This window comes from Arvicanthis niloticus, chromosome 7 (genome assembly GCF_011762505.2).
Source record: "Arvicanthis niloticus isolate mArvNil1 chromosome 7, mArvNil1.pat.X, whole genome shotgun sequence".
Lineage (NCBI taxonomy): Eukaryota > Metazoa > Chordata > Mammalia > Rodentia > Muridae > Arvicanthis > Arvicanthis niloticus.
In genome coordinates, this window is record NC_047664.1 from 35,127,328 (window position 1) to 35,145,048 (window position 17,721).

At 41.4% G+C, this 17,721-nt stretch overlaps 1 protein-coding gene across 2 annotated transcripts in view; it reads right to left on the minus strand.

The window, feature by feature from the left end:
- LOC117712380 (uncharacterized) overlaps positions 1-17,721 on the minus strand; it is a 111,583-nt gene that overhangs the window by 79,336 nt on the left and 14,526 nt on the right. For both annotated transcript variants that reach the window (XM_076938186.1, XM_076938185.1), the window contains exons 7-10: positions 14,742-14,827; positions 7,933-7,991; positions 6,276-6,312; positions 2,509-2,575 (exon numbers count right to left, since the gene is read on the minus strand). In XM_076938186.1, the coding sequence (XP_076794301.1) occupies positions 2,509-2,575; positions 6,276-6,312; positions 7,933-7,991; positions 14,742-14,827 (249 nt within the window). The remainder of the gene's footprint in view (positions 1-2,508; positions 2,576-6,275; positions 6,313-7,932; positions 7,992-14,741; positions 14,828-17,721) is intronic.

Sequence of the window (17,721 nt, forward strand, 5' to 3'; positions counted from 1 at the left end):
GCTTTTTAAGTGCCATTATGATGTCATAGAAAAAACAAAACCCTATTTTAAAATCAACCAACCTTGTTTTCCTATGCCTAAGCAGACACTGATGGATCACAGTTCCTAATTGGGCCACGTATAAGTATAGTTTAAAACTGGACACATGATTTTAAGTACCACATACTCGCTACCATTAAAATAGCACATTTATTAGTTTTCCCATACTTTCTGAACACGTAGCAATTTGGATTCAGTAGCCATCCTGGGAGGGAACAGTGTGTGGGGGTGGGGTGAGGTGGGGAGGGGCCAAGAGGGCAGACACTGGGAGCGTTCAAGCCCCTCTTCACATGTACTTGGCCCTGGACTCAAATGGCATTTTACAGTTTATAAGGCAAAAAAATGTTGAGGTTAACAAAAATTCCCCAGACTCATGCAAAATGGCTTCACTGGAGGGCTGAGGCAGCAGGAAATCCCACTGCAGAGAGTTCTGTCGATTCTGTGGCAATGTGTGTGTCAATGAGTCACAGCTCCCAGAAAATAGCCAAAGCTGAATTCGCTCACTAGCTGTTTCCCTCTGTGCTTCGATTTCACACTCATGTAGATGAAAAAAAAAAAAACAAACAAAAAAAAAAAAAAACCAACTCAGAGCTGCTGCAGAGAACATCTGTTCTACATTTTAAATAACGCTGTGTCTCATGCTCAATTTCCGTGGTTTTGTCACAGATTAAGAATCTTCTCACTGTAAGGGCTGCTACTGAGGTGGAGGATGAGCTGTGACAAACATGCAGTACCGGGGTGACAGACACCAAAATAAGAGCATGTTGTCTACTCCAGAATGAAACTGAACCATTTCTAACACAGAGAAAGACAAGTTGGAAAAAGAAGTCTTTCTTTGGCTTTTAATCAGGAGAAATGATCGGCACTTAGGATGAGAGACAATAGTGTGCAATAAGAAAGCACACATTTAGTCAAAACACAGGAGCTGAAATGCATGAGAACTGCCCATCCAAGCCCCCAATCAAGAGTCCGAGAGTCTGAGTCAGGGGACTCTGAGGTGCTCTAAGTCTTTGTTCTGATGGCCCTTCTTAAATTTTCCCTTCTCATTTGCGACACAGCTCCTCAGGGCAAACCGCCCCAGAGGACAGGAAGGGTAATGAATTTAAGGCCCATTTAAAATGCTTGATATTGTTAATTGCTAGTATTCTTCCATTTGTTTCTTCATACTGAAATATATTAAAATTCTGTTTTAGTGTGAAACTCTATTCTAGGAACAAAAGGTGACCCGGCCACAGGTTTCTGGCCCTCTGCCAGCTCACAACGTGCAGAAGACTTAAAATGAGAATTTAAGTAAGTAAGTAAAGGCCTTCTGAAACCTAAACCATTAGAATATGAAACTAAGACTGTGAGCTGATATTCAAAACTAAGCACAAAATTTCAGAAATTAAATTTTGACCCTATGGTTATTAAATTTCTACTTGTACTAGCTTGTAACTATTTGGGCAAAAAAAATTATATTATTTGGTTGTACATTTTTTAAATTATTTTTTAAATTGAAAATAGGCTCTTCTTTCTACCCCTCCCTTCAGTTCCCCAGCCCCCCCCATCACCTCCCCTCTCTCCCAGATCCACTCTCCCTCCACTTCCCTTCAGAAAAGAGCAGGCCTCCAAGAGACAACAGCCAACAGCCAAACTTAACAAAACAAGATACAGTGAGACTGGGAAAAATACCTTATAGAGAGGCTGGGCAAGGAACCCAGTAGGAGTAAGAGAGTCCCAAGAGCAGGCAGGAGAGTCAGAGACACGCCTGCTCCCTCTGTTAGGAGCCTCACAGAAGCTCCACTCCTGGATAGTGTTGCAACCAAAGGCAGATCCATCAGCTGTGATGTAAATTTTCAGTTTCCTTACAACTTTGAAACATGAATATAATTAAAGTCACACAAATAAACTATTTTTAAATCTTTTTCCATTATTTTATTGTATGTGTATGAACGTTTACCTGCGTGTATGTATGTGTGTGAATGTTTGCCTGCGTGTATGTTTGTGCACCCCGTGCGTGCATGATGCCTGTGGAGGTCAGAAGAAGTCTTCAGATCCAGGAGTGTTGAAGTTACAGATGGTTGCGAGCCACCATGTGGGTGCTGGGAACCGAATCTGGGTCCTCTGCAAGAGCAACAAGTGCTCTTAACACTGAGCCAGTTCTCCAGCCCCCAGCTAAAAAAATTAAAGCACAATAATGTATATTTATCCCAAAGTTCCTGGCTCAAATTTCAGATTTGCGCTATTGTAAAAACCAAGCATTTTCCACACCTGATTCAAGCCTCACTGCACAGAATAGCCCCTTCCTTTGTCACCACTCAAAGTAAAATAAAGCAACAAGAAGCCCAGCTGGTCATAATTATATGAACATTTCTCTTTGGCTGACTTTTCAGATGCAATGATAGCAGACCATTGCTGAGTGTAAGACTATATAGTAAAAAAAAAAAAAATTCAGAAAGAGAAAATTAATTTCATAGAGGGGCATCTTACCTTGGCACTCAAAGTGGGCCCATCTTCTCCTTCTGTGGGCTCGTGGCTACTAGGTCTGTGGGCGAAGCTTAAAGAATAAAAATAAACAAGAGGAGGGGAGATTTGGTTAATTATCTGTGCCATTTTTTATGAGATATTTAAAGTTGTCTCTGTTTTAGAAAACTAAGAAACACACAATTTCTACCCCTTTCTGCATCAAGTCTCTGCCTATTATTTAGAGGTGGCTTGTTTATATATCCACGACAAAGAATGGGACCCCATATGTTGGCAACCTCCCCCCACAAATGCGTCTTTACACATTTCCTCTCTGAAGGCTGAAATGAAACCCAGTTACTGGCTCACATACAGCTTAGCTGCCTGAATTATAAAAGAAACACAAAACAAGGCTTAAACAGCTGTATCCCCCGGTTAACATTCATTCAGAATTGGACATCTTGATCCTTCATAGTTCAAACCATAGGCTGAAAGATGCCGGGGTGTCATGCCGCCTTCAAACAGCACAGTCTCCCCAGAAGCGGAGGACAGTAGTTAAAACTCACATGTCTACACTGTTACTGACCATATTCTCTTCAAAGAGATGGAAACATTAAAAATTATTTTTAAAAAAACAATTATCTTTTCAAATAACTTTCATTTTCAGATCTTCACAAACCAGCAAATAAAAAGCCCTCATAAGCTCATCCACATTCCAGGGAGAGAATGTTGGGAGCCCTGGTAATGGAGCATCTAATTCTCCAGGAATATCTCCCCTCCTACACACCCCACTCCTCAACCCCCCTTCTTCAGGGTTCAATCATATTCTCCTATGACAATATAGCATGATAAAAATCTCTCCCACATTCTGAAAGACTGATGTGCTGGACATCACAGCTAGAGTTAATAATACACCTTAAGACTACAATCCTGCTGTGTCCTCAGTCTGTTTAACCTGATTTTAAGAGAACCATGTGACACTCATTGTTCCTTGGCTTAGATTTCCCATGTAATCAGCTTTTACAGCCTATGCTAATGTATAACTATAATCTCGAGTTACAGACCTTCCCTTGCCCTGGCCCAGATAATGCACGTGTATCATTTGCTGAAAGCAGCAGATAAAGAAGTTGAACACAATCTTAGAGAGGAAAACATTTACCATAAGTGTTAAACACAGCTTTTGGGTACTGGCTGATAAACAATGACGCCTGTAGTACTGTTTGTTATCTGGGTCTGTTGGTGTCAATAACTCGATCTCTGTGAATACTCTGTCAAAGATTTCTGTAAAGTGTCCCATTCTACCCCCATGGGCTGCTTCCTATGCTGTTCAGTAAAGACAGGAAAAAAAATTGTCTTTGTCAAGGATGTCTGTGTCAAGAGATACACACAGGATGGAACACACTGGAACATAAGTAGAGAATTCAAATCTGGACTTGCTCTTGGTTAAATGACTCCAAAGGGAAATACTTTTATTTCTTTCCTCAATGAGACACCAATGCATGATGTTGGTGACTCAGAACCAATCACTAATGCATTTAATCCACTCTCTCTCTCTGACCATACAGCTCAATCCTGTGAAAGCATAGATTCCTGAGGAAAGATCAGATCGACTCAAATGATTAACAGTGCAGCCTTATTTCTCAAGCCTGGCAAACACTCTCTGAGGAGCCACACCTTGGCCTCATCTTGGTCTGGTAGGACTTCTCTAGGCCACAGATTCAACTTGCCCTTTCCTAGGTGACTGTGTATGAATTAGCACTGGAACGGATGAGAGATCTGCTGCCATTACAGATGCTTTGACCAGCTCAAGTTATTTTAGCCCCGTTTAACAGAACTTTTTATTTCGTTTTTAAATTTTTAAAACATGTGCTTCTCTCACATGTTACATCCTTATTGAAGTTTGCCCTACCTCCTCTCCTCCCAGCCTCTCCCCTACCTCCTCTCCTCCCAGCCTCTCCCCTACCTCCTCTCCTCCCAGCCTCTCCCCTACCTCCTCTCCTCCCAGCCTCTCCCCTACCTCCTCTCCTCCCAGCCTCTCCCCTACCTCCTCTCCTCCCAGCCTCTCCCCTACCTCCTCTCCTCCCAGCCTCTCCCCTACCTCCTCTCCTCCCAGCCTCTCCCCTACCTCCTCTCCTCCCAGCCTCTCCCCTACCTCCTCTCCTCCCAGCCTCTCCCCTACCTCCTCTCCTCCCAGCCTCTCCCCTACCTCCTCTCCTCCCAGCCTCTCCCCTACCTCCTCTCCTCCCAGCCTCTCCCCTACCTCCTCTCCTCCCAGCCTCTCCCCTACCTCCTCTCCTCCCAGCCTCTCCCCTACCTCCTCTCCTCCTAGCCTCTCCCCTACCTCCCTTTTGAATTCTTTATTCTGATATGCTCTTCTAGATTCTGTGCTAAGGATTTCCAAATTACCTTTATCACATATGCTACAATCCCCAAAGTACTCATCTCTTTCTACATCTGTGAGCATCACCCAGAAGTTGTTCTTGCATAGACCCTGTCTGTCGATTCTGTTGTGATAGCCTGGAATGAGTTGCACCTGCTGTTCCCACCTTTATCCTCTCCACTGGGCTTCTCTACATTCACCCGCTATATTACTAAAACACTAATCTACTAACTGGGGGGTCTGGGTGCTACTGGCTTAAAGGTCATGAGTCTCATTGCTACTGGTTGGTGTATCCAAGGAAGCCATTTCAGAGTCTTTTAGTCCCAAGCTCTCTGACAGAGCAGCCAAGTTGGGGGGAAGGGTGTGTGTGTATGGGAGTGGAATTCTAAACACAGGTTCAAGTAACCACAGGTAGTTTGATTAGTCTCCAGCATTCCCTAAAGTCATGAATTGTACATGTAAAGAAACACTTGGCAGTCAGATATAAAAAATAATGAAAGAGAAGCTGAAGAAGTTATCATTCATAAAAGCAGTATATTCACTGGAAAGGAAAATAGATTAGAAGAAAGACTGATACGAGAGCTCACATTGGTAAATAGAAAAGTCAGTGAAAATATCTCCCAATAACAGTTTTAAGTATTATTTATGTAACATGTAAATGTTCTTCACTTCTAGTGGAATAATTATATATCAATGCTATGTGCTATGGCCGCACGTTAGTGAGAGCTTCCCTGAAACCTTTAACTACTAAAAACAAGCCAATGGCTACCAATAGAGTGTTACAATAAATTACTGGATTATTTGATACATGGAAGAAAAAACAACAGAGTCTAAACTTGACTTTCTGAATTCGTGTTATATAGACTTGTATTTGGGTCCTCTTAATCTATGCAGAAGAAGAAGAGACCGTGTCATAAAGTTATGCAGGCAGAGAGTCAAATTGTAGGTCAGATACATGTCACTGTCAGGATGGTGAGCACGTTAATCTGCCTTCTGAGAACAGTGGTCAATTATGGGGACAATGTGCTCTTTCCTTGATGTTGGTGTTGGTTGTTTTGTGGTTGGTTGGTTCTTGTTTGGTTGGTTAGTTTTTGTTGTTGATGTGTGAAACAGAGTTTCTCTGTATAGCTCTGGCTGTCCTGGAACTCACTCTGTAGACCAGGCTGGCCTCAAACTCACAGATCTGCCTGCCTCTTCCTCTCAAGTGCTGGGATTAAAGGCATGCACCATCACCACTTGGCATGAGGAGTAAATTTTACCAGAACACTTTGTATGCCTTTTGTGATTGCTCTGAAGAGGCAAGTGTTATGTACATCATATTGAATCTAGCCCAGGTAACACACAACAAAAACTAGTTTCTTTTCTCTGCATTCACTAAAGACTGCCTTAAGCAATTAGATTAATCAAATCTTACCTTGTTTTAGAGTAGCATTCAGGACATGAATCTGCTTCTAAAGATAAAGAAAGACTACATTTTAAATCAACAAAATGAATAGAAAATGCAGAAAACAGGCAAGCATAATCTTTACACGACATGGCCAGGGCATCTTTTGTTGTAGCTGGCAAGTGTTAGACCAGAAAGACTGACTAGACCAATGGCTGGCAGTGAGTGCACTGGAAACTCTTAACCTCTTATGTATTTCAAATAAAAGGTGGGAAAAAAGAAGTGTCTCGAAATGTAATTTATGACAGTTAAATGCCTCTGCACAGCCTCACAGTCACGGCGGAAGCCTGCCAGACTGACAGCAAACTGCTGTCAGCAAAGGCAGCACTGAAACTGGCTGTGTCAAATGGCTCTGCGGTTTTCTGGATCAGTGATACCAGGGACAATTCTGTTCTTACTTTGTTATTACAAAACACAACTTCTCCAGGTTTTCATTCAAAACTATGCTGTGTAAGATCAGTCTGTAGGCACGGTGCAGCATGGTGGGAAGATGCTAATAGCCACTTCCATTTTGCTTCCAATGGAAAGATCCCACAGGAAGAACACCCCTTTGCATGTTTATCCACTCTCACAATAATCAACAGACAGGTGCCTAAAGAGATACAAGAAAGTTGGTATCTGATAGAAAAAAAATGTAGAAATAAACTTGTTGGAGCTGGAAGGATAGCTCAGCAGTTGAGAGCATTGACTGCTCCTCCAAGGATCTAAGTTCAATTTCCAGAACCCACATGGCAGCTTGCAATCATCTGTAACTCCAGTTCCAAGGAATCTGGTACCCCCTTCTAGCCTCTGAGGGCACATGATATACACATGGTACACAGGCATGTACAAGGTACCCATACACGTTAAATTAAGCTTAAATTTAAAACACCTATTAACTTCCTCAAGCTTCCAAAATGTGGCAATAATAAAGTGATGGTGGCTTTTAATTGTCAAGCTGACTCAGTCTAGAATCCCCTAGGCAGGGTACCTCAGTGAGGGCTTGTCTAGATTATGTTACCCTATGGCTAATCTGTGGGGATTACCTTTGCTTTGTTAACTAAGGTAAAAAGACCCTACCACTGTGGGCAGCACAATTCCCTGTGCAACAGATCCTGAACTCTGTAAGAGTGGAGAAAAAAGCTAAACAAACGCATGCGTGCATCTACCCCTCTCTTCTTCTGACCACAGACTTAATGTAACCAGTTACCTCAAGCTCTGGCTGCTGCCAACTCTGAACTTGTAAACTAAGATAAAGCCTTTCTCCTCTAAGGAGCTTTTTCCAGGGTATTTTTAATCACAGCAACAGGAAATGAAACAAAGACAAATGAGATCACTATAACCAGAGAACTTTGCCCCTCACTCTACTTAGAGAAAACAAATGGCTGGACTGCAGCATTTCCCCAGAACAGAAAATATACTTATAAAAGGAAGGTTACAGATTCAGATCAACAATAGAGTAACAAACAAACATAGACACACAGACACAAGCACACACACACACACACACACACGCGCGCGCGTGCACTCCTCACACCAATACAAACTCAATCTGTACACTGATATCACAAATGTTACTTTCCCCATCAGCCTTTCTTACTCCCACTTTATCAAGGGCAGGTGGATTTGAGTTAATCAGAGGACTGACCTGAATTGCAATCTTCACAAATTTCAAGTTCCTTCTCTTTGTGTTTTGAAGCAGTTTGGCTTTTACAATGCATAAAATGTGATAAGCAAAATTAATATTTTAATAGTCATATGAAAAGTATTACACAATGACATTAAACAATTGAAGGCTTATTTTATAGATTATGAGAATGAAAATTATGAAGTTAAGTGACCAAACTTTCTTACGAAGTTTTCAATCAAAGAATGAAATATAAAAATGTAGATGAAATGGACATGAATCAAAAGTAATATAGCCCAGACTGGAAGCTGGACCAGTGTGACATCACTGAAAGTGCCTAAGACTGTTTTCCAAACAGACAAGTTGCTTTTCTTATATGCAAGTTCTTCTAAAAGACAAGTATTTTATTGGTTTGTTTTATCATAGAATGTTCAAGACCTGAAAAGTTAAAAAACATGAGCAGAGAAATAACAAAGTAACAGTATACTTTGCTCTCTAAGGCTGAACTTCTTCAGAATCCCAAAGGTGTGTCATATCACAGGTTCAAACGAACACTGGGGCTGGAGAGATGCCTCAGCAGTTAAGAGCACTGACTGCTCTCCAAGAGGCTCTGAGTTCAATTCCCAGCAACCACATGATGGCTCACAACCATCTGTGATGGGATCCGATGTTCTCTTCTGGTGTGTCTGAAGACAGCTACAATGTACTCATATACATAAAATAAATAAATCTAAAAAACAATATAAAGCAAAAACCAATGTCTACACTTACCAGAAATCTCTTAAATTAGATTATTACCTGTTTTATTTTTGTGATGTATAATTCTGAAGATAAGATAATTCTTTGTAACTATAAATTCTCATCACCTTAACATGATTGGCAGCAATTGTTACACTAATGAATCACAGTTGTGCATGAAAAACTAGTAAAAGCAAAGAGCAGAGTTGGAGGGATGAGCACTATTCCTTCATACTGAGCCACGTTGCTTGTTTATTGGCTGGTCGGTTATTTTGAGAAAGGGTCTCACTTTGTAGTCTGGGTGCCCTGGAGCTCACAGGGACCTGCCTACCTTTGCCTTCTGAGTGCTGGGATTACAGGCTTACACTGCCATACCAGGCCTCTAATCAAATTCTTGACACACACATATGAACACATGGCATATCACCCACAGAATGATTCTTAATCTCCTTGACAACTGGGGAAGAACAGCAAGTTCTCTGGGAGAGAGGACAAATATGGCAACTACCCTGGAGAAGAGCACAGTGGGGCAGCCCACTCCTGAGACTTCACAGAAGGAAAAAAAGGAAACTTCCTGAAGTGTTATTTGAACCTCCCAAGTTTACAGTGGAAAAGCAAAGGAACCCTTCAAAGACTGTCACCATGGATGCACAGGCTAATGTGGATTCTGCATAAAGTTTGGGGAGTGGAGAACAATGAATTTGTGTGTTGTTTGCAGCTACATATGGGAGACCTAGGTAGCTGCTCAGAGTATGGCTTCTGGTCTTTTCTGTCGCTGTGATAAACACTGTGAGGAAGGCAACTTATTTTTTAAAAGCATCTAATGAGGTTTATGGATTCAGAGGGTTAGAGTTCATAGAGTGGAGGCATAGTAGCAGCAACAGCTTAGAGCTCACAATTTTTTTCTTTTTCTTTCTTTTTTTTTTTGAGATTATAATTGCAACATTTCTCCCTTTACTCCCTCCAAACCTTTCCATATACCCTCCCCATTCTCCTTCGAATTCGTAGCCTTTTATTTCATTAGTATTGCATGTGCGCGCATGTACGTGCTCACACACGCACGTGCATCCACTTTGGCATGTCCATTGGTATTGTTCTTATTCAACTCATGTTTGGGCAGCCATGTTTGGCAGCCATGTTGGTGGACTTCATGCATGTGGCTTCTGACATTACTAGGAGATACACTCTCAAAGCAAACTCCCTGGTCCTCTGGCTCTTACAAGCTTTCAAAGCTTCCAGAGCCTTAGGTGTGGGGCTTGTTTTATAGATGCATCCATAAGGACCGAGCTCCACAACCCTGCATTTTGACTGGTTATACTTTTCTGTAGTTATCTCCATCAGTTGCAAAGGGACATTTTATTTTCTTAATGAAGGGTGAAGACTACATTTATCTGTTGGCACAAGGCCAAATTTTTATAGATTGTTGCTAGGGATTGTGCTGGTTTAGTAAGGTAGTAAGATTCTTTTCCATGATCTATGACTTCCCTAGCACTGAGTAGTCGGTATGGCTTCCCTCTTGTTGAGTGGCTCTTAAGTCCAATCAGAGACTAAGTCCAAACAGCAACTATTGCATCACTAAGGTTATGTGCCGTGCTGTGTTAGTAATTTATATGATTCACAGGCAGCATAGCTAGGTAGGACTGACTGGTGGTCTTCTCCCTCTTTTGGAAGCTTGCATGGTGCCTTACTGGTTCTGTAAAGTCTCAGGGAAGAGGCTTTCAGATTAGTTCTAGCTCAGGGCTCTCTAGGTTGTGATTCTGAAGTGCATGGTATTTTCAGCTATAGAGACTTACCCCTGGGGGAACCACCAAGGGCAATAGTAAAAGATTCTATGTTTGGAGAGTTTCTTGGGACAGACCTGGCCAACAACTCAAAAGAGGGTTCTCATGTCTGCTATTGGGGTTTTGGTTGGTAGACTCTGGCTCTTAGAGAATATATCAGATGCCAAGATGAGAAAGTTTATAAAACTACAAATGCATCTTTGTACAATGAATTGTGTATATTGTAGGTTTTTAGCTGAATGGTTGATAGTATGGCTCACTGTGCCTTCTCAGACATCCTTACTGTTATATTACCTCCTCTCTCCTGCATGGATCACTTCCCCCCTCCTGAAAGATCCTTTCCTGTTTCCCCCATTGGATCACCTGATTCACCTGCTATTCCCCCTCTTCTGCTCCCCAAACTCTCTTCCTGGCAATGATCCTCTTTTGGCTACAGGCTATGCACTCACAGTTGAAGATTTGGGGCCAGGAGTCTCTAATGAGAGAGAACATGTGGTATTTATCTTTTTGAGGCTAGGTTACCTCGTTCAATATGATCTTTCCTAGTTCCATCCATTTGCATGACAAGTTGATGATTTCATTTTTCTTTACACCTAAATAATATTCCACACCGTGTATGTACCACATTTTCACTGTCCATTGTTGGTTAAAGGACATTTAGGTTGTTTCCATTTCCCTGCTATTGCGAATATAACAAACACCAATGACCATGGCTAAGCAGGATGTTGAGTCCTCTAGGTAGATGCCCAAGGGTAGGTGCTGTATCTGGATCTTGAGACAGATTATTCCCAGCTTCCCAAGGAACTGCCACACAGATTGTCATAGTGGTTGTACATGTTTGCACTCCTACCAGCAATAAATAAGCATTCACCTTTCCCCACACCCTCGACAGCATGAGCTGTCATTTGTTTTATTAATCTTAGCTGGTCTGATGCCAGATGAAACCTCAAAGTAGTTTTAATTTGTATATCCCTGGTAACTATGGATGTTGAATGTTTTAAAAAATGTTTCTCAGCCATTTGGGTTTCATCTTTCGAGAACTCTCTGCTTCGTTCTGTATCCCATTTTCCAGTTGGATTATTTGTTTTCTTTATCCCTCCATCAAAGCTGTGATTGGTAGAGATTTCTTCCCCCACCCAGCCTGCCACTTTGCCAGGATGCTGTTGTCCTTTGCCACACAGCAGCTTTTCTGTCTCATGAGGTCCCGTGCATTAACTGCTGTTCTTAGTGCCTGTGCAGTGTTCTGCCGGAAGCCTCTTCCTGGGCCAGTGAGTTCAACAAAGTTCTCCCACTTTCCCTCCCATCAGGCCTTAGGATGAGGTCCTTGATTCATCTGGACTTGGGTTTTGTGCAGGGTGATAGCCATCCAGTTTGACCAGCATCATTTGTTGAAGATGCTGTCTTAAAACTCATAAGTGGACTTATGCCCGCAGGTTCCTAGATTCCGTTTCATTGATCAACATGTCTGCTTTTATGCAAATGTCATGCTGTTTTTATTACTATATCTCTGTAGTACAACTTGATATCTGGGATGGTGACATCTCCAGCAGTTCTATTATAGAAGATTGTTTTAGCTATACTGGTGTGTGTGTGGCCGTGTGTGTGTGTGTCCGTGTGTGTGTGTGTGTGTGTCCATGTGTCCGTGTGTCTGTATCTGTGTATGTGCCTGTGTGTGCACACTCATGTGTGCTCACGAACACACATGCACGCATGCTCACACACATGTGTGTTTTTATATAAAGCTGAAATATGGGATTTTTATCAGTTTCTGTAAAAAAAAAAAAACTGTGTTGAAGTTTTCTGGGGATTGTGTTGGATCGGTAGATTGCTTTTGGTAGGGTGGCCATTTTCACTATATTAATTTTAGCAATCCATGAGCATGGGAGGTTTTTCCATCTTCTGGTGTCTTCTTTAATTTTTTTCGTCAATGTCTTACATTTTTATTATACAAGTCTTTCACTTGTCTGGTTAGCATTGCCTCAAGATATTTTTGAGGCTACTATTAAAGGTATTTTTCTCTGATTTTTTCTCAGTCAATTTGTCATTTGTTGTGCTGCCTACTTATGTGTCAACTTGACACAAACCAAACTTATCCCAAGGGAAGAAACCTCAATTGAGGAAATGCCTCCATGAGGTCCAGCTGAAAGGCATTTTCTCAATTAGTGATCAGTGTGGAAGGACTCAGCCTGTTGTGGGTGGTGCCATCCCTGGGCTGGTGGTCCTGGGTTCTATAAGAAAGCAGGCTGAGCAAACCATGATGAACAAAGCAGCACCCCCAAGGCCTCTGCATCAGCTCCTGCCTCCAGGTTCCTGCCTTGCTTTAGTTCCTGTCCTGACTTCCTTTGATGATGAACAGCAATGTGGAAGTGTAAGCTAAATAAACCTTTTTTGCCCTAATTTGCTTTTTTGGTCATGATATTTTATTGCAGCGATAGAAACCTAAAGGTTACTGGCTTTTTGTGTGTGTGCTAGTTTTGTATTCTATTATGTAGAAAGTGTTTGTTAGGCTGTAGAAATTTCCTGGTGGAATGTTTAGGGTCTTTTACCTATAAAGTCATATTACCTACAAATAAGGATACTTTAACTTCTTCATTTCCTATTTTTATCCCCTTGGTCTCCATCAGTTGTCTTATTGCTCTAGCTAAGACGTCAAACACTATATTGAGTAAGTATGGAGAGAGGGAAGGATCTTGCTTTGTTCCTGATTTTACTGGAAATGCTTTGGGTTTCTCTCCATTTAGGTTGATGTTGGCTGTGGGCTTGCTATAAATTGTCTTTATTATGTTGAGTTATGTCCCCTGTATCTTTAGTCTCTCCAGGACTTTCATTATGAAGGAGTGTTAGATTTTGCCAAAGGCCTTTGTCATGGTTTGAAAATGCTAGGACCGATTAGGGGGCGTGGCCTTGTTGGAGTAGGCGTGGCCTTGTTGGAGGACTTGTGTCACTGTGGGAATGGACTTAGAGAGCTTCCTCCTAGCTGCCTGGGGATGCCAGTCTTCTCCTTCAGAGCAAGATGTAGAACTCTTAGGTCCTCCGGTGCCATGTCTGCTTGAACGCTGCCATGTCCCCACCTTGATGATAATGGCCACGTTCATGGGATCGAGGATGTGGAAAGTTCTGCATTACTCTCTGAGTGTGATGGAATGTGCTGGGGCTCAGGTAAAGGTCAGAGAAGTAAAAGCGATTTGTAGAAACCCACTAAGTACAGTGACCAAGTAGCTAAGTGAATGAACGATACTGATAAGCTGGAAGTCAGCGCTGAAGGAAGCTGCAGCCTCCAATGAGCATGTGCCACCCTCCCTGTGTGAGGAAAGACAGTGGATGCTATTAATGGTTCCAAGTTACACACCCAGCAAATAGGAAAGGAAGGAGCTAAACCAGAATCCTTTCTGTGGTGGTTTGTATATTATTGGCCAGGGAGTGGCACTAGTGGGAGGTGTGGCCTTGTTGTAGTAGGTACAGCTTTCTGGGAGTGGGCTTTAATATCCTTGTCATAGCTGCCTGGGAGTCAGTATTCTGCTGGCAGCCTTCACATAAAAATGTAGAACTCTCAGCAACTCCTGCACCGTGCCTGCCTGGATGCTGCCATGTTCTTGCCTTGATAATAATGGACTGAACCTCTGAACCTGTAAGCCAGCCCTAATTAAATGTTGACCTTATAAGAGTTGCCTTGGTCATGGTGTCTGCTCACAGCAGTAAAACCCTAAGTAAGACACTTTCTTTTATATGGTACCTATGACTTTTATATCCAATCAAAGGATTTTCTTCCCACAAATATGCTTCTCAGAGGAAAAAGCAAAGGAAAATCTGACATAATTGAATGATCTCAATAGCCACTCACAGATAACATAGCATCAACATTCTTAAAAACAAAACAAAACAGAACAGAACAACCTTCAAGCATAGACATCCCAAATCATTTTAGCTCCAATTTGTAGGTGAACATTGCGAAGTTGAGGAAAATGAAACACAGAGCTGGATCAGTTAGTTCGAGGCTGTTCTTTAACCATCAGTGTAAATTCTTGGAAACCCTTTTCACTTGTCTAAGCTCTTATGGCAAAAGTCAGGCGGCGAACTGCAAATATCAGGCAATTTTAAAGGGGAACATAAATCATCATCTGTGGCTGTCCTTCCCACGCTGAATAATTGCTATTACAATTAACTCATTCTTTGGTGGCATGGCTTTCAGTAACTACCAATACTTGCAAATGAGTTTCTTCTTATTGGTTTAATATTACTTAGCTTTTAGCCACCCCGTAACACCCCACCCCAGCTTGTTTTAACTAAAAAAAAATGCACAAGCAGCTGTACCTCCCCAGCTTGTCAACTGCATCTGTGTTTTCCTTCATCCTTTGGTTGTCTTCCTTGGTGGCGTGTGAACATGGTATGTGGCCACCCTGTTAGAAAAGAAAAGAAAAAAAAAAATCCAAGAACTCATATTTCTCAACTGCACTGGCATCTTATGAATGGACCTGTGACTTCAAACATGGGGCACAGGGCAAATAATGGAGTCTCTCCTCCCTCCAGATGCTGCCCCTACTGTGAAGGGCTGCATACTGACCCATGGTGACTCATGTGCCTCTACAGGCTGTCTTTCAAAGAAGCCAGCCAATAGCTGCTCCAAGGACTCCTATAGTTCCTAAGAGTCCAAAGCACCTACCATCCCTGCTCACACCTCCAGGCTCCCTGTGTCTTCTGCCTGGTATTTTGTGGCAAATGTCTTGAGTTAAGGAAGTCAAGTTTCAGGGACATGCACTGTGAAGAACTTTCCAATGGGTGCCAACATTCTCTAGATGTTACAGAAAATATTCATTTAATTTAATTGTATGTAAGGTGTCAGGGCCCCTGGTGCCAACAGGTGGGACACTGAGGAAATTTAGAGTGTCTGCTTGTTGTAATGTGTTTGCATGGTTTAAATTTACATGAGTTTCTTTTTAGGAAAAATCTAGAAGTTTATCTTTTAATAATATTTTACCTTGGTTAGTATACTGCTAATAATACTTTTCTTATGCCTTAATTAATCTTTTTGTAATTAACACAGAGTTAAAACCTTCATTTTGTTGCTATAAAGAAGTAATTCTGTTAGCCAGGCAAAGCTAACTATGATTACTGAAAACAGTGACATTTCTCATGGCTAGGAACACAAATTGGAAAAAAATAGGACCTCCATATTCCACTTGGACAAAAAAAAATAGTAATCAAAGTTCAGTACGAAAAGGTGCATTTAATGAACAAAATGCATGGTTTAGAAAGTTTAAGAAATGCTAATCTAAATTTGTAGCCTGAAGTCAGAGTTGAAGGACGTGGGGATACTGCCCAAGTCTTCTTTCCTATTGATTTTGTTTCCTTAGTTTTTCTCCTATTTATTTATGACATAGTACCTCAAAATAAATCATCTGAAATCACACAGCTTTACCATTAAGAATATTTTTCGAATTTTGATGCATAATTACTAGAATAATCCACGCTGTATTACTTTAAAATCTACATTATGAAAATCCAATTGGCAATTCATCAGTTCACATTCAAAAATATTGAAATGATTCTAACACATAAAAGTATCCCACGAGCTGTTGGTCACACAAGCATGGGGACCTTACACCCAAGCAAGCTGAAGCACAGTGAAGCTGTAGGCGAGGTGACAGAGGGGGAGGTCCCAGCATTCCAAATACTAGAAAATGATCCCAGGAATCATGTGTTAATATTCTAATCATTGAAGAGTGGACGCTACAAAATCTACAGCACCAAACATCTCAGAAATCAAACATTTACTATACAGTTATTGAGTCTGTACTTCTAGAACTGGTCATTCTTAGGTAAACACGAAATGTTCATTTAGCTGAAGAGATTCAGTCATGGTCAATGGAATGATCTAGAAAAGACAATGCAATCACTTTGTAATATGGATTTTGAGAACCTGATCATAAATGTCTAAGTTTCCAGGATTTTTTTCTGTCTGTCCCAACGTAGAAGTACAGAATATAGAACAAGATCTTCTACAAACGTACATGACACTAAAATAAAGTGGTTTTTATTTACTTCATTTTTCTATTGTTTTAAGCAAGCAATCTGAGTATGCATGTAAATCAGTAGGTTCAACGGGATTCCCATCTCCAGAATCTATGGATAGCCAATAGTTTAGAAGGGCAGCGCCTCGCAAGCCCCGCCCCTACCCCACCCTTTCTTGAAATGCTACAGGAATTTTGCCACATTCTTTTAGGCCCTTTGATGATCTAGCAGTGTGCTTTGATCTATTTTGAGAATATTTCTGCCAAGCAGTGGTGGCACATGCCTTTAATCCCAGCACTTGGGAGGCAGAGGCAGGTGGATTTCTGAGTTCGAGGCTAGCCTGGAGTTCCAGGACAGCCAGGGCTACACAGAGAAACCCTGTCTCTCAAAAAAAAAGAAAAAAAGAAAAAAAAGAAAAGAAAAAAAAGAATATTTCTGTCTTCTGTGGTTTAATATTGTTATAGCACACACAGGCATCTATACAATACACACTCCAAAACAAACAAACAAAACAAAAACTCTAGATTCAACTGTCAGGTTTCTCCAAGATACACAGCTTACTGGCCAAAAATACCCACACACTAACTGAAGTCACTGTGCAGATGTAATTCATCAAGTGAACAGAAGCAAAACCCAGCTAGTACAGCCGTTCAGCAATCTGACAGAGTAGATATTAAACTGAAATACATGCTTATGTATATGTGTGTATTGTGTATGTGTAATACATATATATATATATATATATATATATATATATACACATTTTATTTCCCCAAGGAAAATAAAAATCTTCCCCTTCAAAGAAATCCCACAAGGAAGAAAGGATTGTGTCTCAGTCAGCGTTTCTATTCCTGCACAAAACATCATGACCAAGAAGCAAGTTGGGGAGGAAAGGGTTTATTCAGCTTACACTTCCACATTGTTGTTCATCACCAGAGGAAGTCAGGACTTGAACTCAAGGTCAGGAAGCAGGAGCTGATGCAGAAGCCATGGAGGGATGTTACTTACTGGCTTGCTCCCCCTGGCTTGCTCAGCTTGCTTTCTTATAGAACCCAAGACTACCAGCCCAGGGATGGCACCACCCACCATGAGACCTCCCCCTTGATCACTAATTGAGAAAATGCCTTACAGCTGGATCTCATGGATGCATTTCCTCAACTGAAGCTTCTTTCTCTGATAACTCCAGCTTGTGTCACATTGACACACAAAACCAGCCAGTACAGATTGTCACAGCTTTAGAAACAAAGGAATTAAAAACTAACTGCCCAAAACAGGGTTCTAA